This window comes from Lycorma delicatula, chromosome 1 (assembly GCF_047948215.1).
Source record: "Lycorma delicatula isolate Av1 chromosome 1, ASM4794821v1, whole genome shotgun sequence".
Classification (NCBI taxonomy): Eukaryota; Metazoa; Arthropoda; class Insecta; order Hemiptera; family Fulgoridae; genus Lycorma; species Lycorma delicatula.
Window position 1 is genome coordinate 391,118,511 of NC_134455.1, and position 25,139 is coordinate 391,143,649.

The 25,139-nt window shown below is 31.1% G+C and overlaps 1 protein-coding gene across 2 annotated transcripts in view; it reads right to left on the reverse strand.

Moving 5' to 3' along the window:
• Positions 1-1,448: 1,448 nt before the first annotated feature.
• LOC142317357 (terminal uridylyltransferase Tailor-like) overlaps positions 1,449-25,139 on the reverse strand; it is a 33,316-nt gene continuing 9,625 nt past the window's right edge. Inside the window, exons 4-7 of one of the 2 annotated variants that reach the window (XR_012754718.1) lie at positions 19,232-19,451; positions 12,015-12,215; positions 3,726-5,818; positions 1,449-3,694 (exon numbers count right to left, since the gene is read on the reverse strand). Coding sequence is in view for 1 of the 2 variants with exons in the window: in XM_075353841.1 (XP_075209956.1) it covers positions 5,800-5,818; positions 12,015-12,215; positions 19,232-19,451 (440 nt within the window). In the remaining variant the exon portion in view is untranslated. Of the gene's footprint in view, positions 5,819-12,014; positions 12,216-19,231; positions 19,452-25,139 lie in introns of both variants that reach the window. The other variant, XM_075353841.1, reaches the window with a different exon arrangement.

The window sequence follows — 25,139 nt, forward strand, 5'->3', positions numbered from 1 at the left end:
CTTCTCTACAAGGAGCACCCCCAGTTTGTAGCGAAGGCCATGGATACTTTCTTCGGTGTCCGTAGAGTCATTCATCCCGATTGGAGGTTGAACTATCGTACCATGCGGATTCTTTACAAAGGTGCCTGTGAGGCCATAATGTTTTACGCTGTGCCCGTCTGGGCTCATCGTTTACAATTCCAATGCTATAGGGACTTTTTTTGCGAGCCCAGCATCTTCTACTGTTAGCTGTTGTCGGCGGCTACAGGACTGCCTCGCGAAAAGCAGTAATTGTGATCGCTGGCATAAAACCCCTGGACATTTCAGCTACAGAACGTAGCCAGCGGTATATTTCTAAGAAGGGAGGCCTTCTTCAGTCAGGGCCAAGGTTTTGTCACAAGTCTTACAGTAGTTTAGTTTGTTTTGAATGATGGAATAAGTTGAATGGTTCATGCAACTACTACCATATTGTTTCTTCATCCAAGAGAATATTTCTGATGGTTGTACACTTTCCAAAAGTAAAAATTGAATCACAGAACACTGTTCTTCAAAAGTACTTTCTTGAGTGGACACACCATTGTAACTAACACTTTAGAGGTTATGTTTACATAAATATTAATCAAATAACTGACTAACACTCTTCGCAAGGATGCCAACTAACGCTTACAAAAGTTTCAATTGCCTGCATTAAGCACTTCCTTCACTAAAAATGTTTGTCTACTTAATTACTGAATGACCCTTGTACTTAGAGTAGATTTGTAGATGATGCTCTTATGAGTAGTCGATTTGTATTCCACCAGTTGCAGAACTCTTAAGCAAAGTGGACCATCTCCTAGGTGTAGATGTAGAATTGGCTGTTAATGATAAGGATATAACTTACTTTGTTTAAGTGTCTTCCAAACCAACAAATTGACATTTCAATTCACATAGAAAGATATTGTGTACTGACGCCTGATGGCGCTGAAATGCGTCAATAAGATGTATTTCAACAAGATTGCGAGAATAAGAATAAGAATGCAACAAGATTACGAAAAGTTGCGCTAATTGTTTTGCGATAAGGAATCCTGCGATTAGGAAAATGTATTTCATATCTACTGCAGCAGCTGTAGTATTACCATTATACACATTCAAAATGAATACCATGTCAGTGTATTCCTCTGTTTTAAATAAGTATGGCATTACTTCAATCGCAAACCAATCAGATTCAAACTAAAATTCACAGAAAACCTTCGCTAATGACAGTAGAATTTTTTTTACGGACAAAAAAAATTATTTTTTTTTAATGACAGTACCAGATAAAATTAATGTACCTTACAATTTGATTTAAATGCTAATATAGTATTGCGCATTGTTCAACAGCAGTTTTTATTTTACTGCTAACTTTTAAATAATTTATTGTATTTCTATTATTAATAAAAAAAATATTATCTAAGTAATTTTTATTTATTTTACAATTGTTGTGTAATTTCCAGTTTTTTGTTAACAGTAAATTTTTTTTTTAAATTTTCCACATCAACAAAATAAAATTTAATACTTTTCTAACAAATATAGTAGTAGTAATGTACTGTTTTTAAATAAAATTACAATTTTTTTAACTTTTCTTAGTTTTATTTAACTTCAGCAGTATTTCAGAATTATATACTTTAGAAGCTTTGTTTAAAAGTTTTACCATGCTTTGTTTTACCAAGCTTTGTTTATTATCCATTTAACAAAGTTACTGTATGTCAAACATAGAAAACAAGGTTTTTTTTATCCCAATTTATTGGTTTTCACCCCAAATTTCTCAAAAACTATTCCAAATACGGTTCTGGGATCTATTTTATTCAATTTTTTAGGTCAAAGACCATAAGCAATCGGTAATTCTGCTGCTTAATAAACGTCTTTAAAATGTCAATACGATCTCATTTCACCAAGGTAGCTGAAATCCAAGTGAAATCTTTCACTGGCTGTAACTTGGAAATGAAGCATTTTAGAACATATGTTTATATGTACGTACTTTCCCATTATTTTCATGAGTAATATAGGTTATAAAAATTTTTGATATTTAATCACATAACAATAAATCTTAATTCATTTCTAACAGAACAAAAATCATGTACTTACATCGAATAACAGAAATACAGTTATTTAAAGATAATTACAAAACTATAAAAATCCTTTGCTTTTAAATGCTAAAAAAAATAGAAAATACAAGCGTTAAATAGCATTATAATTAAAAACCGTTTGCTGGAGGAAAATACTTTAATTAATGTAAAAGTAAAACAAAAATACTTTAAGTAGTGTAAAAGTTACAGTATTATAACTTATCATAACACTAATTATTTCATGAACAAATAATATTTTCTATTGTTATAAAAAATTATGAGAAAAATATATTTTACATTTTTATAAAATTTTAATGCAAATACAACTGAATATAAAAAATAAAAGTATAATTGATAATGACATATATAATGTACCACGTGATTCAAAAAAGAATTCAAAACTACAATACTATAATGTATATACTATAATAAAGACTTCACAGGCATATAATAATTAATTTAGATAACTTACAAATTCGTTTGGAGTCTCATTTCATAGTAAAACACATCAGATTTTGATTCATAATTCATTAGTACCGAATTCAGCCAACAGTTCTGTCATCAATGTTGTTAAAAATAGATGCATTTTGTGATGCATAACATGCTTGTTATGCGTTTTGGTTTCACGATTTGCAGTCAGCAACTGAAGTTCAATGTAATTTTAGAGACAGTACAGTAGGGAGCGTCTAAGTAGGCACACAGACCCACCGGGTTGGTCTGGTCTAGTGGTGAACACGTCTTCCCAAATCAGCTGATTTGGAAGCCGAGAGTTCCAGCATTCAAGTCCTAGTAAAGCCAGTTATTTTTACATGGATTTGAATGCTAGATCGTGGATACCGGTGTTCTATGGTGGTTGGGTTTTCAATTAACCACACATCTCAGGAATGGTCGAATTGAGAATGTACAAGACTACACTTCATTCACACTCATACATATCATCCTCATTCATCCTCTGAAGTATTATCTAAACGGTAGTTACCGGAGGCTAAACAGGAAAAAAAAAATAAGTAGGCACACAATTTACAATTGACACCAAACCTTCATTTTGACAGGTTGTTCTGTTAAACAAACAAAATCGTCAGGATGCGCATGTGTTCCTTACTGTGGAACAACTTAGAGAAAGCTTTACACGTAGTCTGAAGAAATCAACTCTACAACAATCACATGAGTCTGGCATTCCACAAATGACTGTTTCATGCTCCAAAATTTTCTAATTCCTCAGTTAATGGATGATAACCAAGATGGACGCCATCAGTATCATCAAGAGAGGACACCACCTCACTACCACCTATAAGTCAAGAGATATTCTTGATACTTGATCTCCAGGTTGAAGGTTACGAAGGTCTAATTGCACAGCCACTTTGCTCCCCACATTTAACCCCACTAGATTTTTTCTTGTTGTGTTTATGCACCTTTGTCTGCTGATCTTGTTGAGCTAAGACTTTGAATTAACGCTGAATCTGCAGAGGTAATGCTTGACTTGCTGGCTACAGTCTGAAATGAAATGGACTTCAGGTGGGATGTATGCCGCATTATAAATGGAAATCACATCAAAATCAAAGTGAATGTTTGGGTAAACAAACTTATGGTTTTTTTTTTATGAAATAAAACCTCAACCGAATTTGTAAGTTCTTTCAATAAGCTTTTAAAGTTGTTAAGTACTTTTTGAATCATCCGGTATAAGAAATTACATGCATTACTAAAATAATTATTATGCACATAATACTATAAGAAAGTCTATGTATATGAGGTGTAATAAAAAAAATGAATACTTTAATCTTGTGCGTTGTTTAAATAAATTGATTTTTTTCCCACATGAAGGCAGCATACTGTCACTAGTGTGTACATCAGTATTTTCAGGCATGTCAGATGCGTAGTTCAAATTTAATAGCAGAGTAATTAGGACATACTTTATTATAAATGGCAATTTATTTTCTTTGAAAATGATGGAACAAAAGGTATGTATTAATTAAGGAATAAAGAGCAGTGAAGCTGTTAAAAAAGGCTTTTGGCAACGATATTATGTTAATACCAAGGGTTTATGAATGGTATAAATGATTTCAGTATTAACAAAATAAAGGACACTGCGATCAATAACATTTGAATTGCTACTAGAAAAGTTGCTGAAAAGGTATGAATCTCTTACTGCTCTTTTAAGTGACATTTTCGGCATGAAACAAGTAGCAGCAAAACTTGTTTCAAAATTGTTGAATTTTCAAAGAAAGCAACATCATAGAACAATTGTTAGCTGATATCATGGATGACTCAGAATTACCCAAACTTGTCACAAAAGGTGACAAAACATGGGCGCATGGTTATGATAATGAAACAAAGGTCCAATTATCCCAATGGAAGCTTCCTGAAAAACCAAGATTGAAAAAGCATACAGAATTCAATCGATGTTAAGATTCTTTTTTTTTTTCAATTAGAATGGTGTTATCCATTAGACATTTTTACCACAACATTGTATGGACAACAAATAATATTACTTGGCAGTTTTACACTATTTAAGTGAGTTATCTAAAGAAAACTACCACAAATTTTAACAAACAATTATGACAGTTTGCCACATTTCACTTAGTGAAGTGTGAGGATAAGTAATCACATTAATTTGTGATTAACTAAAAATAATGCTGTGCTGTTGCCACAACATTCATATACTCCAGACATAGCACCATGCTTCTTGTTTCCATTGATTAAGAGAACATAAAAAGGACAGTTTGAGACAATAGATGAAATAAAGAGAAAAATCACTAAATGAACTTAGGGCATATTAAAAAGCGTTTTCCACAAATGTTTCAAGGATTGGATGAAACATTGCATAAGTGTTATATTTCTGGGGGACTACTTTAATCGGAACAATATCAATATAAAAGAATAATTAAATTTGGTTTTGATAAAAATTAAAATTCTCATTATTTTCTGGTCACATCTTATACATAATAAATTATGCTATATATAAGAAATGAAATTTCTGTTCTACAGGACCGCAAATTCGAATAATAAATAATTTATTTTGTCATATAATTATTTAACTTCATATATTCATGTGTTGAAATTTGGTATTTCAACATATTCTCATAAGTTGCAATGTAATGCAATGATGCAGAAGAATAAGAAACTTATGTTTTTACTAGGATTCATAATTTAACATGGTCGTTAATTATTAAAATGGGGCAGGTTCCCTCAGAAGTTCTGAGAATTTTAACTTAAACCCAGTGATACAAACAAAAAAAAATAGATGAAAGAATATCTAATATAGCACAGCACCTAACATTACCAGCTACTACTATGGCTGTAATATTAGTAACTGCCATTCAACTGGATCTGACACTTTTTTGTTTGGCTTACCATAGTGACAACATGTTAATTACTCTCTTATAAAATTTGTTGCATTCTTTTACAGAACCACTTAAACTTTGAATAAGATTTTCCAGCTAAGTCTACAGTCAAATTACTATTAAGTTCAATAGGATCTTGTAAACAAAATCCTTTAGTTAGTTTAAAGCAATGATTAGATGAACTGGATGTACAAAACTGTATGTAATTTTCATACTGTGCACATGGTAGATTCAATTTTTTAAATTGCAATTTTGTAAAAGATTCTCCAGTCAACGGACAATGAACTGACAATATGTTGTCATCATTTCCATAAAATTCAAAAAAACCTCTTATCAGTTCATCGTTTGTCTTCAACTTAGGATTTGGCTGTAACAAATTTACAGTTGCATCACTGTCAAATCCACATTCCCAACCTGTATAAGAACAGTGAAATTATTATTTACATAAAATGTACTGTGAATGTATATTTATTTTAAACATTAAAAAAGAATAAGTTTTCAAACCAATGAAAAATTGTACTTTCTTTTTTATGCAATCTACATCTTATTCTTAATCAAAGCTCATTTTGATGATTCTATTGTCTGAAAGTTCCTCTAGAGATCACATTTTAATATTTTTCCCAATAACTTAGATTATAGATTTTTTAAATTAAAAATTACTCATTTTATTACACTGAAAATTTGACAATATTTTCTATTTTTCTTGTAGTTATGCTTGTATAATAATGCATTATTATCTCATTATGATACGTTGCATCAAGCTATTCTGATATAATCCATAAAATATAAACAGATTAAAAGTGAAAATAAAATTATTTAGTTATAAAATCTTAAAACATAAGCTTAACAGACATATAACCAACAATAATATAAAATAGACGTAAAATAATGAAAGTATAAACATTTATTATATATATATATATATATATATATAATCTTCTGGAACTAAGTACCCCTTATAGTAATAACCGAAATGGATGGTTACCACCCATTATTTTTCATAAATATTGTGAAAATTAGTTACTAAACTACAATAAAAAAAATTGTACATTCCAACATTTTAGTGATCCTAACCTCATGCCAGGTAGTCTTTTTATGCTTACTGTGTTTCAATATTTACTCTTATCAAATTGCATTTTTTTTTTTGCAAATTACTTTGTAACTACCCATATTTTAAATAAAACTGAAGAATAATAAAATTAACCAATGTACATTTAAAAATATAAAATGAATTAAAACAAAAACACAGCTCTAAAAAATAATATTTTTCAATTCTTTTATAAATTTTGACTTTTAAGATCAATATCAAATTAAGGGATGTAAAGCTGGTTTAGTTTTGAATTACTGGTGCTTATTTAAGTCAAAATTTATATAGTATTTTTTATTGTTATGTAGTATGTAGCATTAGTTTTTTAAAGTTGAGTTTCTAATTTTCATACACACTGTTCAATTTTAGTGAAAATTTGTGAAAAAGGCTGCAATTGACATATCTTTAATTAAAATCTACATGTGTAAATAAATATTCATTTAATCCAAATCTATACGTAAATGATAATTAAAATACAAAAATAAAAATTTTAACTTAGCTTATATTTCTGAATGCACAACCTTTGCTGAAAACAAGTCAAAAAACTATTAGCCAACACAAAACTATTTTTTACAAATCCAAACAATCTTCGGCTGATGAGAAAGGCCTTACATTTCTGTTGCCATTTTTCATAAATTAGTGACCAATTTAAATTATCTTACACAATAGTTAAAAATAAAAATAATATTTAAAATAAAAATCAAAAGATTTTCTTTTACAGAAACAATATTACCGTCAGTATACTTTCAATGATACTTTTTTTTAAAAGATTAAAAAAACCCCTGAATTATCTGCAAACAATTTAATGTGAAACATAAATATATGCTAAAATAATTTTCAATATGCCTTCCAAACTGTTGCTTATTTGTTGTCATTTTATTTATTAGGCATTATAATATATTTAATTAACAATTATTTTGCACTTTTAAATTATTATGGACTCTATTCTCTAATTAGGTATATTTGTGAGGCTGCACTAATCAAAATTTTATTATGGTCCTCTGATCTATCCTTCAAATGTTGGTATAATTCCTTTTTTCATCTAGGAGTAAGATACCTAATCATTCCTGATATGATTTATATAACGATTTACAAACTGATTAAAGTTGAAGATTTATTTATACAATAACTAAATATACACATATACGTACATACACTGCCTGTAGTAACTAGGTACTATAGGCACACATATAGGTAAAACTGCATAATTAAAAAAAAATGCCTTTTGGTAAATTTCAGTCATACAAAAAAAATCATGGACTATCACCTTTTAAATAAAAAATAAACTGTAAAATAATTTATTATACAAATAAACATAAAAAAAAAAATAAATCATGTTAACTAACTCAAGCTTTACCATAATATGAATATACTGAAGAACTAACACATTAAAAGAAGAATTTACGATTTTGTACAATTCAGGGCGATTCTAAATGATACTCAATTTAGTAATTCTATATTTCTTGAACTATACATTGTATCTGATTGACCTACGTAGTAGCTGACAGATAGGTCCAAAAGTTTTGAATAACATCGCCAGAGCACATGTACTTGCATAAACAACTGCTAGAGTGCTGGTGCACACCTGATACATATGTATCATGTGTGAGAAACATGGCTACAGTGCAACAAAAGGTTTTTTGTGTTCTTGAGTACAGCAAATCTCAGTTGGCAACTGCAGTGCAGCATGTGTTTCATCTCCGATTCAACATTGACCCTCCATCCCAATCCCATAGGGAGAAGACACCCCACTCCCTCCGTTTCAAGCCCTAAGGGGCTTTACCGGAGGTTGTCTTTAGACACTCTAACTGATTACACCACACAGTCATTAGCCAGGCCTTGGTCGGGATGCTACTGATGTAAATGCCTTGGCAGACATTTGCATCAGTAAATACATATCATATTTAGCCTTCACATAGGCCTAAAACAGACATATTCACTTCCTACCTAATATGAATTCCTCAAACTAACTAACTGAAACCGCAGACCCCATGCCTAGTACAGATTTAACAACACCATTTGTGACTATCAGTGCCTTAGAAAATGAACAAGTTTAAAATTTCAGGGCTACACTCATACCAATCAAAATTGTTTTTATGCATTATAGAAATTCAGACCTACACCCACATTAAGTCGACCAGTTTAGATCACCTAACAAGGTGAACGCAACCTCATTCCAGTCCACGCAGGAGCCGGGGACAAACCCCCACCTGGACCCATAATGGTGTCTCGCATGGCATTATCAAGTCACAATTAGGACAGCCTCCCCCACCAGTGGGAGCCCCAAATCGAATCACAAACAATACCAATATATTGGCAAGATACCAATGCGCCTACCTCCAACCAATTCAATGCCTAAGTCGGAAACCTAGCCACCCAGGATCCTACCACAATCAAGTACCTCAATCAAACTACAATGTAAGGGTGAGAAAAATCCAGCCACTATAGACCATTCCTCGCGAATCATTCAGTTGGTATGGAGATCCAGGAAGGAATGTATTCTCTCAAGTTCTCTAAAAGCTCGTGAACTTTCGACCTCATATCGGGGGCAGACGTAGAGGATATGGTCCACTGTATCATCAGTCCCGCAATCCGGGCAGTGACTCGAATCTAATATACGAAACCTGGTCAAACTCGCTCGAAAGGCACCATGAACAGAGAGATACTGCGTGATATACCGATTGGGAGAGATCCATTTAATCACACCTAAATTAGACACTATAGGAAATATACCAACCAAGGCCCTGGTCTTCAATCTCCTGCTTTCATTCTGATGGTTATTTACCTTTGAAATGTAGGGTTCCTTACCCTCATTAGCCAAGATATCTATTGGTTTGACTCGGCTATAACACAGACTGACTCCTGCGAGACTGTTCTGTAACCGCCTATAACAACCGGCAAGAGGTCGTTGGGCCCGCAGCAAAATGTCCATGCAATACCTAAAAGCCATGCGGTGAGCCCAGACAAGGGCAGCATACAGCGTAATAGCTTCGCTGACACCTTTGTAAAGGATATGCATGGTACAGTAATTTAACCCCCAATCGTGATGAATAACTACGGATTCCAGAAAAGGCATTAACAGCCTTTTTTCTACATACTGTAGATGTTCTTTGAACTGAAAATTCTCATCAAGGATAACACCCAGGTAGGAGGACTGACCCTCCAATAAGGAAGAGCACATGTTGGTTTCACACCTAAGACAGAGTGCCTTTACAGAGACAGGGTGACTCTGTAAAGGCAAGAGCATGGGCCAACTACGTATGGTAGAGGAGAAGGTGAGACAAATCAAAGAAAGTTTTGTATGAAGCCCAAAAATGTTAACCCATTGAGTAAGAGCAGAGAACTTTTTCCTTCAGGACCAGAGGATGAGATGAATGACAGTTTTTGGAGCATGTGAAAATGCCATGCCTGACCGGAATTCAAACCTGGGACCTCCAGATGAATGGCCGAGATGCTACCACTTGTGTGAGAGAGCAGAGAACTTGGAATACCTCAACCAACTGTCTGGCATGTTTTGAGACGTTGTTTTCAAGCCATACTGCCTACAACTTTTATAGGCTCTTTGCGGAGGTAACAAATCAAAACATGTTGAATTTTGTGATCAAATGCTTGCAAACATGGAAGATGATAATTTTCTTCCACATTTAATTTTTTTTAGTGATGAAGCATGTCTCAACTCAGTAGAAAAGTAGATAGAAACAATGTTCACAACTCAGGTCTACAAAATCTCCATGACACACTGCAACAAGAGAGAGTCCCCCAAGGTTAATGTGTTTTGTTTGTACCTTATTGCAAAGGTTTATGGACCATTCTTTTTTTTTGGAACATACAATTACCGGGATAATGTACCAGGACATACTGGAAAATTGGGTTTTCCCCTCATTAAATGAAAATTCACAAAACTTCATTTTTCAACAAGTTGGAGCTTCACCCCATTAGCATCTAGATGTTCAAAGCTTTCTTTTCTTTTCTGCTTAGCCTCCGGAACCACCATCAGGATCACTTCAAAGGATGAATGGGGATGGTATGAGTGTAAATGAAGTGTAGTCTTGTACAATCTCAGGTCGACTATTTCTGAGATGTGTGGTTAATTGAAATCAATAATTATTATTATTGATTTATTAATAATTCAATGTAATATCTTTAACAGTAGGTATTAAAAACGAAGAACACACAACAATATGAACAGAATAAATTAGTAATAATAGCAATAAGGACAAGAAAAATAAGATTAAACTATTAACAACAACGATGAGAAAACCAATAGAAATAAATATCTATAATTTTAGCAAAATTGCACTATACCGAAAGGAATGAATGCAGTTAATCCTTGTAGCATTTGTTATACAGTAACTACAGATGAAATAATAGATCAGTAACTATAAATAATGCTTTTACAGAAAGTAGAAAAATTGACAAAGTACTTGCTAATGTGTCATGTAATGTTTTTTTAAGATCTCAATAATGCTATTTGGTTCTCTTTCAATAGAGTTAGAATTAACCCTGCTTCTATTGGCTTTTAATGTCAAAACTGATAACACAAAATTCTCTTGTAGTTTATAAAATCCCATTATAATAAATCTATACACTTCCAGGATTTTATTTTCAATCATTGCTGACATACTAGGCCTAAAATGTTTAGGAGTACACCTTTTTAGAAGATGAAGAAAAAAGAAGCATCTAGACTAATTATGAGCTTGCTCAGATGATTACCAATGAACTTCTGTTAAAAGAAAACAATGAACAAACTTTACATATTTCAATTTCTTTCATAAACTATGATTCAATTTCTTTCTTGGTCAAAAGTGATTATATAACAAGATAAGTTTTCTATTTTTTCAGTTCAATCTAACTCCTATAAAATGCTGTGAACCTTTACAGGACAGATAATTCTTTAAAGTTGTTTAATAAAAAATTATTATCAACATAAATATAAGAAGTAAATAATATTCTTTAAATATTAGCAATGTTACACTTTTACAAGAAACAATCTTTTGAATTACTAATTTTTCAGCTAATTTTTATATTTCTAATTATTGTTTTTCTATGTGTAAGTACCCTCAAACATACAAATTCATCTAAATTTTTAACCTTGGTTAACTTAAACATTTGTAGGGCTTTCCCAGTAAATACAATATTTCTGTTTGATCATATTATGAAACTGTAAAAAAAATTAATAGAGCAAATTTTACTAACCAACTGGAAAATTGCATTCTGAAACTGATTTTTTTTATAAGCTACAAAGGCTAGAATAATAACAATATTATTACAGATCGGCATCTCCTGCAATCTTTAATTATTTTAAATTAGAAATAATAAAATTCACCTTTACACTGAATGAATTAAAATAAATTATTTCACAATAACATCTTTTTATTGTGAAGAGGAATGAATACACATTCATTGACATTGAAAAAATGTTTCCATAATTCTAAGAAATGTTTAGGTAATCAATATAGTGATTTAACTATAAATGGGGAAAACTGTAATCTAAGATTATGTAACAAAAACATACTTCCTTACCTGAAACTGATTTTTTTTTGTTTTGCAACATTATTTTTTAAAGCACTAACAGGTTTAAGCAATAAGACTTTAATTAAATAATATAGAACAATCCAAGTCAATGAATAATTTGATATATCGTCTGGAAGATGAGTATATTTAGCCCATTCTTTTATAATTAATATCAGCCGTTTAACCCTATCATCAGAATTGACATATAACCTAAAAAAAAATATTTTTAATTAAAAATAAATTTAAATGCAATAAAACCAAGAATTATAATTATATTATAAAAAACCTGAAATATGTATGTTAGAGTTCGAAATGACTCCACTTGAAAAAAAATTCAGTTATACCTTTTTTAACCACACAGTTAATGTATCATTTAGTAATAATATGGAGCACAAAACCATACACAACAAAATATTATATAAAACAAACATATAACAAAATTCCTAGTATATTAAATTGAACTTGTAAAAAGTTAAAATTACTTTAACGTAAAAACATTGCCTGATCTTTCATTAAGGGTCCTGGGTTTAAATTCCGGTCAGGCATTGCACTTTTCATATCCTACAAATTTTAATTTTCATATTCCAATGTAAAAGCTTCTTTGTAAGCTTCTGTGACAAATTATTCATCAGTAAAAAAAAAAAAAATTGTAATCTAAAAGCATTAAACTAGAGGTTACAAAGTCTGTACTTTCACTGCTATAGCCTTTTAAATGGAAAAGGGTTTTGTCACTTACATTTAATGCCAAGTTTTTTTAAAAGAATCCTAGAAGCCAATATTTGGAAATATTTATCTTGTACTTAGTCATTTGATACATAGTCATTAATCTCCTAGCTTCCCAGTACAATTGCCCATCATATATATTCTAATAACTTGTCTATTTCATATAGCTTCATATAAGGTCCCAATCCATAACAGTTCTTTGCTTATATACTATACACTTTGGACAATTATAGATAACAATGCAGAAATATGAACTGTTAACTATGCCCTGACTGTGTAGTATGTATTCACAAAGTATTATGTAACTAAAAAGATTACTAATAAATCAACAACCCATAACCAAAATCATAATTTAACAAAAGACATAAAACTGTTTCACATACAATAATAAATACTAGACTCAACAAAGTCTGAACCTATTCGCAGACTAATAGACCATATATTTCAGCTTCTTGAATGAAATATATTTCCAACAATTTAACCTTTAGTCCTCGACTGTCTGTGAGCTCCACACTGCCACAGTGCAGTTTACTCGAATGTCAGATGACACCTGTGTACATATTTAAAATATAACTCGACTGCAAAGCTTTCACTAAAACACCAATTTATGCTGCATTCTTTTGGATATCTTTTGAACTAATTTAATCTTTTAAACTAAAAAAACCACATTGCGTGTTAGTATGGTGATGAAATTGCTATTTCTTAGGCTATGTGCGTCCACTTCAAAACCTAAACATATGTTCTGCTTTTATTTACGTTTTCATGATGGCTTCTTGTTTGCGTGTTCTATTATTATTATGATATTATTTTTAATGCGGTTTTTGATAGTGACAGTTTTAGTTCACCTTTATGGAAAAATGAAAATATTCACAATGAATTAGACAAAATTGTGAGTTAGGTAGGGGAAGGAGGTGATGGCGACGGATTGAGTGTTTAAGATGAAAGGAATGTGTACTCCGATGATTTTCCCTGTTTCTCTAAATATTTGTTTACTCTGGTTCAAGAAACGTGAAATAATAATTATAGTGATTGATTTCGGTTTTTTCAATTGTTTTTTTCTGACAATTTACTACATGAAATGGTCACAGACAGTAAAGATATGCTGCTATAAAAATTCCTATTATAACACCACTTCTAGAACGATCTACCTAGAGAACTTGGAAAGATGTACGCTACTTGAATTTAAGCTTTTCTTGGAGTAATTTTAAACATGGGTATGCATCCTAGGTCTTATTTGCAAGATTATTTTTCTGAAGAATGGTTAGGTTATCAGCTATTCTTCAAAGATGTATTAAGTAGAGGTAGGCTCTTCCAAATTTTCTGAAACTTATTCAACCTCTACAAGTTCAGGCTGTAACCAGAGGGCAAAAGATTAAAAATGTTGTTGAGTATTTAAATGAAAAATTTAGAAAATACTATGTTCCTGGTGAAGCAATCAATATTGATGAATCAATAGTTTGCTTCAAAGGTCAGTTCATCTCTAAGATGTATAATCCAAAAAAGCTCACAAAACGGGGCATACAAGTATATGTTTTAGCTAATCAACCACCGGTAATATAAGTGTCTTTGAACCACAGAAGTACCGGTTTGAAGTGTCTTCTCAAACCACAGATTCTTTGATCAGACTAGAACAACCCAAATTGTTTTACACTTTGTAGTAAGTTACTAGACAGTACAAATGCTCAAGGTTTCCAATTTAAACTGACAAATTTTATTCAAGTTACAACCTTAGTTTAGATTATTAAATTTCAGACTTCCACGCAACAGGAACCATAACATTAAACAGAAAAGGACTCCCAAAAGATCTTAAAGAAAAATAACTGAAAAAAGGGGAATCAAAAGTAAATAAAGACAGGTATACTAGATGTTAGTATAGAAAGACAATAATAATGTTGCCAAGATTAGTACTTATTATGACAATAGTAATTAGACTTTTCAAAGGAAAATGAAAGGTGGTATGACAAAACAAATTATAAAACCAGTAGTTATAAATAAGTATAATGAATTTATGGGAGAAGTTGATCTGGCCAATCAGTACAATGCTGCTGTTTTATTAGGTGTTTAGGAAAGTGGTGGAGAAAATTGTTCTTTTAGTTATTGGATGTTACAGTTGTATATAGTTATGTTTTATAAAACAATAAACGAAGAGAGATTGGAAACAGCCTGTCAAACAAAAATGATTTTGCCAAACAATTGTCAAGAAACTAGTGGAAGATGTCCGGAATACTCAAAGTCAGAAAAGTGGGTGGCCATTATCTACAGATAAAAAAGAAAAACTAAATGGAAGCCTCATTTTATATATTCAAATCCCCAGAGTAATTCTAAAGACTGTGCTGTTTGTAATAGCAGAGAAAAGTTAAACAAGGAAGAAAGGAAACAATTTTATTCTGTAACATGAGGAAGCATAAGCCTGACCTTCATTTTAGGAAATTTTTTGTAAAATATCATACTCTAAAAAATATAAATAAAGTAAGAATTACTTAAAAATACCAGTTATATATAAAAATAGTTCATAAATCAGTATTAAAAAAAGATTAATATTGAGATATCTAGTAGATGAGAGTTAGAAATTATATATGAGTAGAAAGGTAGAAGGTATAAAAAATTTGAGGGCGAGGGCTAAGGGTTAAAAACACTCCTCGCATATTATGCAATGAGAAAGAGATTGATGAAATATTGTACTGGCTAATCTATATTGATTTTGTACTCCTATACAAAGTTATACATTCCTTAGAATTGCCAAAAAATTATATCCCAAGTTACATTTCACTATATAATATGAACACATCAAATCTCTTAACTTTCTTTTCTTTATTGTAACCGAAACAGATAACAAACACACTTAATATACAGACTCTATACAATTGAAAGACATACTCAACACAATTAATAACCAAAACAAAATAAAGATGCAGCTTCCTGATGCACGTTACATTGTCCTTGTCAGTCAACAACATTGATGAACTTAATACAATAAATCATCTGACAAGGTTAATGTCTACTCATTCATGCTTAAAAATAACCTGCTACATAAAATATACAGCAAAACAAAAACCACACAGACAGAAAATCCATAACATGAACATACATCAATCAATAATCATGTAAAATTCCCAACATCTTAATGAAAGAAGATTATTGTGTGCTTTTAAAATTACAAACAAAATACACAAGATCAAATAACAAACTAACAATCAGATTTTCAGAAAACCTACTTGTATACAACTAAATAATATGTCATACAGAAAGAATGCATGACATAAATATAAAGACACATTACACAGAATCAATTTTTGCAAATCACATCAGAGAAATAAGACATTAAGTATAACATGAAAATTTTATACATTAAAACTAAGATTTTATCAAAAGTGAACAACATGAAATTTACAGACATGTTAAATTCATGAGAAATAACGTGTTGAAGAACACAACATAAATAAAGCGTATTATGGAAATACATACTAAACGGGTCTCCTGACCACTTTAAGACAGATGTAATTAATAACAGGTCTACTGGTAACACCAAAACGTTCTGGATAATTATTTCTAAAAAGATCTTTTGGAAGAACAATATTATTTGAATCATTTGAAGTGAATCAACATTAATCACTTTTAATATAATCATTTTTAATTCAAAACATAAGTTCACACAGTACAAGACAGCACTGTGATCTAATCCAATATCATGAACTATCTTATTCTTGAATATTTTATACATATACATATATATATATATATAATATAATTTATTTTATTAGAACAACCGAAGTACAGAATAAATAAAGTAGGATGACTTATCTTATTCCACTGTATATGCAGGAGCGCTTCAGCGATTTACTTGCATCATCAGCTACATTACATATTGATACATTCATCACAAATTACAATACAAACTTCATAAAATATTATAACTTATCATTTATTCTATTTAAAATTTAAAACCTTTAATCTTTTTATTTTAAGAATCTAAACTTTTATTCAATTAAATTAAAAATGAAATATGAAAAATTAATTAAAATTAACATTAAAAATTAAATTGTAAAAATTTTTATGTACGTAAAATATGACGTCAAGGCATAAAATCACATTAAAATTAAAAATCAAAACTCAAAAATAAAAATAAAAATAAAATAAGTAAAGCAATTATGCATGTTGTCCATTTAACTGAACTTATTTTACTGAACTGATTGAAATATATTACATTATACATCACTATCAAAATAGATGGTGGTGCCCCATCTACTACAGCTTTCAAAATACTTGTCATCCTCATATTTTTTTTGTTTTTACAGTTTAACCTCCGGGTCCATTGTTAGGTATTGCTTCAGAGGATGAGATGAATGATTTGTAGCATGTGTGAAAATGCCATGCCTGACTGGAATTCAAACCTGGGACCTCCAGATGAAAGGCTGAGACGCTACCACTTGCGCCATGGAGGCCGGCATCTTCATATTCTGTCTGAAGGTTGATCATATTAAATTTATTTTTATGTTTTTATATATACATCTTATATGATTATACATATAATTATACTATACATATAAATCTTTCTGAAATGTCTAATCCCTTACTATTTGTATTCATATTATATTTTTTAATTTCCAGTATTTTTAAATTTGTCCTAATATCAGATATTGTATGTTTATTCTTAATCAGATATATTAGAGAAACCCAGTTTACCTTTTTTATATTTTCTAATATGTTCCAAGAATCTAGCCTTTAAGCATCTAATGGTCTTTCCTATATAAATATGGTCAGAATCATTATATACAATTTTATAAATACCACTCAAATTATATAAATCAGATGAATAATTTTGTTTATTACTTATTAGGTGGTTATTTGTCTGGTATGGTACGGTACGGTATTATCATAAACATTTGTAATATGTTCATCTATTTTATCAGTACATACATATTTTAAATATATGTCAACTTTTTGTGTGCTGTTTAATGTTATTAAATGTGTATTATTTTTAATTTTTGACATTTGTTTATTATATATATTATCTATTAAAGAATTATCATAACTATTACATATGGCAATTTGTTTTTTAATACCCATTTCTTTGTTTAGTTTATTTTTATTTCCATTATACTTTGTATAATTAATTGCTCAATTTATCATGTTTGTGCTAATTTTGTGTGACCACGGGTGATTTGAAGATTTGTGTATAGTAGTTTTGTTAGATGTGGGTTTCCTATATACTGAATTTACAAACTGACTATTTTTATTATTAATATATATATATATTTTTTTTTTTAAATTAATCTGCAGTCGGGCAACAAAAAAAAAAACCCGGTTTCCAATGCAAAATAGTGTATGTGCAGTGGACATGTTCTTTGAAGAGGTACCAGACAAGCTGGTTTCACAGTACAAGTGCTTGAATTTGGACAGGGACTGTGTTGAGAAGTAATATAAATATGTATGTTTGTATATAGAAATTCTTTCCAAGTTTGATTTTCATTATTCAATCAGAGATTAATTTATAAACAGTCCCTGCGTGTGCCCGCGCACACACACATCCAGGAGACTGGCCATTTTGACTAATGCTAATCCAGCTGAGGTTAAGAATGCGATGCAGCATTTGCCTTCAAAAGGCTTGAGGAGGCTACCAGCACACTCTTAGATTTCATAATGGAAGTGCTCAGAGAGTGATGAGGCGGTTACACTGTTATGCAATCATGTTCGCAGTATTCAAGAATTGAAGGAGCCAGGTAAAGAAAAGCGTGTAGTGTACTGTACACGGTTTCGGTCATTTGTTGACTATCATGGAATTGCAGAGCATGACTGTGTTTTCTTCACTGATGAGGTGTGGTTTCACCTTAGTGGCTACATGAACAATCAAAACACTAGAATTTGGCTAACTGAAAATCTACAGTGCTACATGAAAACCCCTTACACTCTCAGAAAATGGGAGTGCAGTGTGCCATATCATGTTGTAAAATAGTGGGCCCAATTTTCTTTGAAACTAGCGTGAACAGTGTTATGTACCAAGATAGCATTACACAGGTTATTGTGCTTCTTGAGTTCCAGCAGGACAGTGCCACAAGTCACACATGTAATGAAATCATGCATTTCTTGAACAGGTATCTTTGCAAGCATATCATCATCCGTAAAGGATTATGGACCCCATTTTCACACCTACTTGACATCCCTAGATTTCTTACTGTGAAGTTATCTTAAAGCAAAGGTGTATTAAAACAGGCCTCACACACTGCAGGAACTAAAGATGAACACAAAAACGAGATCAACATCAGTATATATGTGCTTCACAAAGTGGCCTCAAACAAGCTAAAAAGAACGGGGCAGCCATTTTGAGCATGTTGTGAAAATAAATAAATTTTTAAATATTATTACTTAATGTCTTATCTTTATTATTACTATGATGTGCACAACTTTTGGATCTTTCTGTATTTTTGAGTATTGTAAATAAAACATGTTTTAGGTTGTACTTTGACCAATCCTAATAACTAATTTAAAAGATTAAAAGACATTACCCTATTAGTTTGCTTTTTTCAACAACCAGTCCATTACCACAAAAAATTTTACACTTCATCTGTGTAAGCCAATGTATCGCCTCAATAGTACTACCATTAATTTTAATATTTTTAAATACTAGATGTTGTCCATGATTTAGTTTCTTTAATTCCACTTCAACTTCTTTTAGCTGGTTACATAATTCACTTTCATCCCATTCATTTTTAAAATAACTGTCACCTATAAATTAAAATTACACATTTAAAATAAATATAAAATACATTTAAAGTTAAATTTAAAAAAAATTAAATTTTATAATATAAAACACCTAGCACAGAATACAGAGGTAAGACATATCTTATTTTAACTTTACCATGAAAGTATTTTCACGGGATCCTGCATCCTTAGTCATTCCGGAAAAGCACTTTTGTGATAAAATTAAGGTAAGATATGTCTTAACTCAATATTCTGCAATCGGTGGTTTATTTTAATAAAATTTAAAACATAATTCAACAGTAAAAGAGGAATAATACAAGAGGAACAATATGAATCTTAAAAACATTAATTTCAGTAAAATAATAAATATATATATTTTTTATTTATTCATTTTTAAAATAACTACTTCACTTGTACATTAAATTACATATCTTGATTGCAAGTATATATAAGATATGCAATTTTAAATTTACAGGTGACAATTGTTATTTATGAAAATAAAATGAATATATATGTATAGATTTTTACATATACATAAATTAAAATAAATAAATAAAATTTTATTTTGTTTAACTGTATAATTTTTAATTGCAATTAGTAGATATTTCTAAATCATTTTGTATATTTTTATACATTAATTGCATACAAAATATAATATGTTTGTTTATCTTCATCACTAGCTGACTCTTCTGTTTATTGTCATCAGATTAGGGGCTTGATCCATTTTCTCCACACTTTTACATTTCATTTACAAGAACTTCATTATTCAATCTAGAACTTGAACCTTCACAACTTCTTTTCTGTTCAACCTCTGGAACCACTGTAAGGTTCTTCAGGGGATGAATGAGGAAGATTGGTATGAATGCAAATGAAGTATAGTCTTGTATAGTCTCAAATCGACCATTCCTGAGATGTGTAGTTAATTGAAACCCAACCAACAAAGAACACCAGTATTCACAATCTAGTATTCAAATCTGTATAAAAGTAAATGCCTTTATTAGGATTTGAATTTAGAACATAAAATCAGCTGATTTGCGATGACAAGTTCACCACTAGACCAACCCGGTTTACAACCATCAACTGCCTGATTTCATATTTTCATTCACCCTGTTGTTAAGAGCGTTATCAAATTTACTTAAAATATTTTAATATCATAACAATTAAATAATGACTCAAAGTTATTGTTTGTGATTAAGTAAACAATTTGTCAATTTTGTAAGAATATATAGTTTATTTATTAATTTAGTTGCAATTTAACTCAAGATATAAAAACAAAAATATAAATAATAGCTATGAGGTGTATTCAAAAAGTAAGTATTACAGTTCTGTTATTAAAAAATACATATAACTTTCAATAAAACAATTTTATACCTTACAATCAGTTTTTTCATTACTTCCTCAAATGGAGCCCCAGTTAATATAACCACTGTTGTCCCACATTCTTCACGTCAACACTGTCATAGCGCTATGCGATGTCAGGTTAGGAGTACAAGACGGGTAGGTACTTCAACTGCTCCCAACCAGTTTGTTAAATCAAACTTTGAGCTTCATCAGCAACATGCGAATGAGCATTATCGTGAAGCAACAAAAATCCCTTGATTAAGCATTCCTCTCCTCTTGTTTTGGACTGTATGGTGCAGTTTTTTGAGAACATTACATTAAAGCAAAATATTTAGTCTCATCTCCTGACAAGAAGTAGACCAACAAAGCCCCTTTCTTATCCTAGAAGACAGTGTACATTTTTGAAGCTGAAATAATAGTTTTGAACTTTTGTTTTTTTAGAGATATTACATGTTACCATTCCATAAACTATAGTTAGGATTCTGCAGCATGCAGCAATGCAGAGACTCAAGTCTCATCAACAGTCACTATCTGGCTCAAAATGTTATCATCAGCATTTTTGTTACTGTGTTAAGAAAGGCTGAACGGTCTAATCGCTTGGTTTTGTGAACCCCCATTAACATTTTTGGCATCTAATGAGAGAAGTTTGTAATGGCCAAGGTTTTATGTCACAATTTCAAATAAAACTGTTTGTAAAATTTCAGGAAATTCAATACATAACAAATAAATTGTAAACTGCTTATTCTCTTTCATCCACTCACATAACCAAATTTTTATTCACAACGGAAGGGAACCCACTCCTTTGCTCATCATGCACATTACTGTGTTCCTCATCAAACTGCCTTTCACTTTTTAACATTCCATCACGCATAGCTTTTTCACCACAAACTTCACTAATTTCTCAAAAAATATTGGCTGGTGTGATATTTTTCATATACAAATATTGGGTAGCTGTCCTAATTTCATAATCAACAGGATTATTGATAGACTTGAACATTTTAAATGATGTTTAATCAACTGTAAACAAACTTTGATGTACTTGTAATGGTATCTTTAAAAAGCCAACAAATAAGAGAATGTGGCAAGCATGCTCAGAGCTGCAATGGTGTTAGTAGGAAGCAGTACTACTTTTCTGGAAACACCTCGTATTTTATATTAAGTACAAAGTTCAATTCCTACTTAACATTTTTTTCACAAATCATTTCATTTATGCCGTATTATGTTAAGCTCCTAAGAATTACTGAAGAGAATTAAAAGACATCAAAAGAATAATATTTACTGTCAAGTTTGTAATTATGTAATAAATTACAAGCAAAGTAACTGATTTCAGAGTGTTAACGCTTATGATCCTGACCCCCGAAGGGCAAGACACCACCTTGTGATGATCCTGGTTGTCACACCACCCCCTCCATTCCTACCCCCAATGGGCTTCACCGGAGGTCATCTTTTAGACCCTTCTAAACTTGATAACATTAGTTTGGCCTTTGTCAGGATGCCACCTGTGCAAATGCCTCAGCAGACATTTCCATCAGTGTATTTACACAACTTACTATCGCCTTTGTATGGCCTCTTCCAACCACCATCACTTACCATAACTTACAACCCTCACCTATCAAATTAACTGATTAGCAGAAATGTGATCCTAAACACCAAAAATACTATCCTCATACCAACAAAACAAGTGTTGATAGCAATGACAAGTTTTGTCCCACAATTCAATTTACATGAAAACCCCTTACACTGTCAGAAAATGGGTGTGTGGTGTGCTGTAACATGTCGTCAAACAGTGGGCCCTAATTTCTTTGAAACTACAGTGAACAATGTTGTGTATCAAGATATCATTACAGAGTTTATTGCGCTTCTTGAGAATGACGAACGTGATTGTCAATTCCAGCAGGACAGTGCCAGCAAGCACATCAAACAAAAGGAAAATATTAAACTCCCTCCAATAGTGCTATGTGGCATTACTGACATAAAAAAACTCTAAGAGTTGTTAGGAACAATGGTGAACAAAACTGACTATAGTATGCAAGTAATCAATAATGAATAGCTTCGAATACTTTTGAAAGACAATGATGGTAACAAAAGAATCATTCAGGTGATACAAGAAGACCTTATAGGACATACTTTTATGAGGCAACAAAAGAGCATTTTGGGTAATGCAAAAATATCTATACTACTCAATACCAAGAAACGTGATTAAGGAAGACATTAAAAATCAAGGGTTTGGAGCATTGTCAACCCCCACTTACTACCCTTTGATATAAAGAAATTCTCCAAAGAAAGGAGAAACAGAGAAAGAATTATTCACTGAAAATTAAAATAATTCTGGAAACTCTCAAGATACGCAGGATAGGTCCTTTGATTTAGGCAATACTACTTCCCACCTCTGGATAAAACTCACCTAGGAATGTGAATGACCATACAAATAATCATTACCATATTCATCCCCGGTCATTTGCTGAGACAGAAATGCAAAACAATGATGGTGATTATTAGTGTAGATAAATTTGAGAAGCTGATGATGAACACTAAATTCTTAGCACATCATAATTATTAATGGTGCCATCAGCTGTCTGGAAAGGAAGGAATATTATTCAGCGGCATCCTTGGATGTCCACCAGGCCTTTGACAAGTTTGTTACCTGGTCTTTTTTACAAGTTGAAGCCGAGTCTACCCCAACCATTCTATTAATCCTACATAGCTATCTGGATGGTCGCTTTTCACAAGTTAAATATAATCAGAAGCTTTCTGACACTAATTCACGAGTTCCGCAAAGTTCTTGGGACTGATTTTATATCTGTGCTTCACTGTTAACCTTCCTGGTCAGGACTGTCACATTTGCATCATTTGTGGATGACATGGCAATTTTGGCAGTTGATAACTACCAAACTCTAGCTTTGGGTAAACTGCAATGAGGAGAGAAGGCTGTCCACGAGTTTACCTGGATAATATCGATATTCCACATAACATCAGTGTACAGTACCTAGATTTAGACCTGGATTGTGATATGACATGGAGAGGTCACTTAAGAGAAAAAAAGAAAGCAACTAAACATTAAATTTAAGCTGACGTACTAGTTACTGGGCAGGAGATCTCGGTTATTTCTATCAAACAAGGTATTGTTATATAAGATATTCTTAAAACTGATATGGACCTATATGGCATTCAACTATGAGGCACAACTTGTAACTGCAACGTCAAGGTCAACCAAAAATTCCAGAACAAAATACTCAAGAATGTATGGAACCACTGTAGTTTGTGAGGAATAATGAGATCCTCAAGTATCTGGGGATCCTGTACATCTGTAAGGAGATTGAACGTTTGAGGTCAACATATGTATCTAGACTAAACACACTGAACCATCTTGCTGGAAATTTGTTGAACAATAATGAGGCTATTAAACAACTCAAAAGGCCTGGACCTGGATGATGCAACCTGACAATAACGATAAGTCTCTCAACAAGGATACTATCATGTTAACTAGAATGATAATATGTTTAATGATAAGATAATTGTGTTTATTTGAGTTCTCAGTAATCAATTATTCCATTGTTTATAAAATTTTACAGTTTATTACTTTGTTTATCTATTGGTTATTTTCCAATTATTTTATTGGAAGATAAGCTTTACATAACATAAACTTTTCATATACAGTACAAGTAACCATTTTTTTTATCAGACACTAATGATTCAATTTTTTCAAAATATTTGTCTACATGTACGTATTTTTCATTTGTAATTCCCTTTTGTTGACATCATAGCTAATTTAATGTATGAATTCAGTATTGTGAAAGTAATGAAGGCAACTAATAATTGAGACTGAAAAATCAATTTACAGTAACCGTAATACATCTAACAAAAATAAACCTTCACCATTCAAAGTAGTACAATTTGCTATAAATAATCAAAAAAGTTCCACAGGTTTTGTCAATGTATGCAATGATACAGCCATATCCTATAACAAATTGGTTAGGTTGGTGATTATAGGCAAGTTTCATACCTATATCATTAAGAAGTTACCTATATTTATATAATACTTTATATAAATATATTTATAACATATATATTTATATTTATAACATTATATTATATATAATATAGTACCTTAATTGGTCTTTCCTAGAATTTGTAAAATTATAAAGACAGTAAACCTCATCATTCATTTGTGTACACAAAAAAAAGAAATTAAGTAACATATTAAACAATTTTTTTTTTTTACTTCAGCACAAAAGGAAATTAAAATATTTAAAAATTTGATTTTTTTGTCTGACTGTTGATCTTTCAGTTGTGCAAGAGTATGACAAGTTTGGAAGTGGTAGGTTTTACTATATTTTATTAAAACGTTAAAAAAAAATAAATTTGCATAAA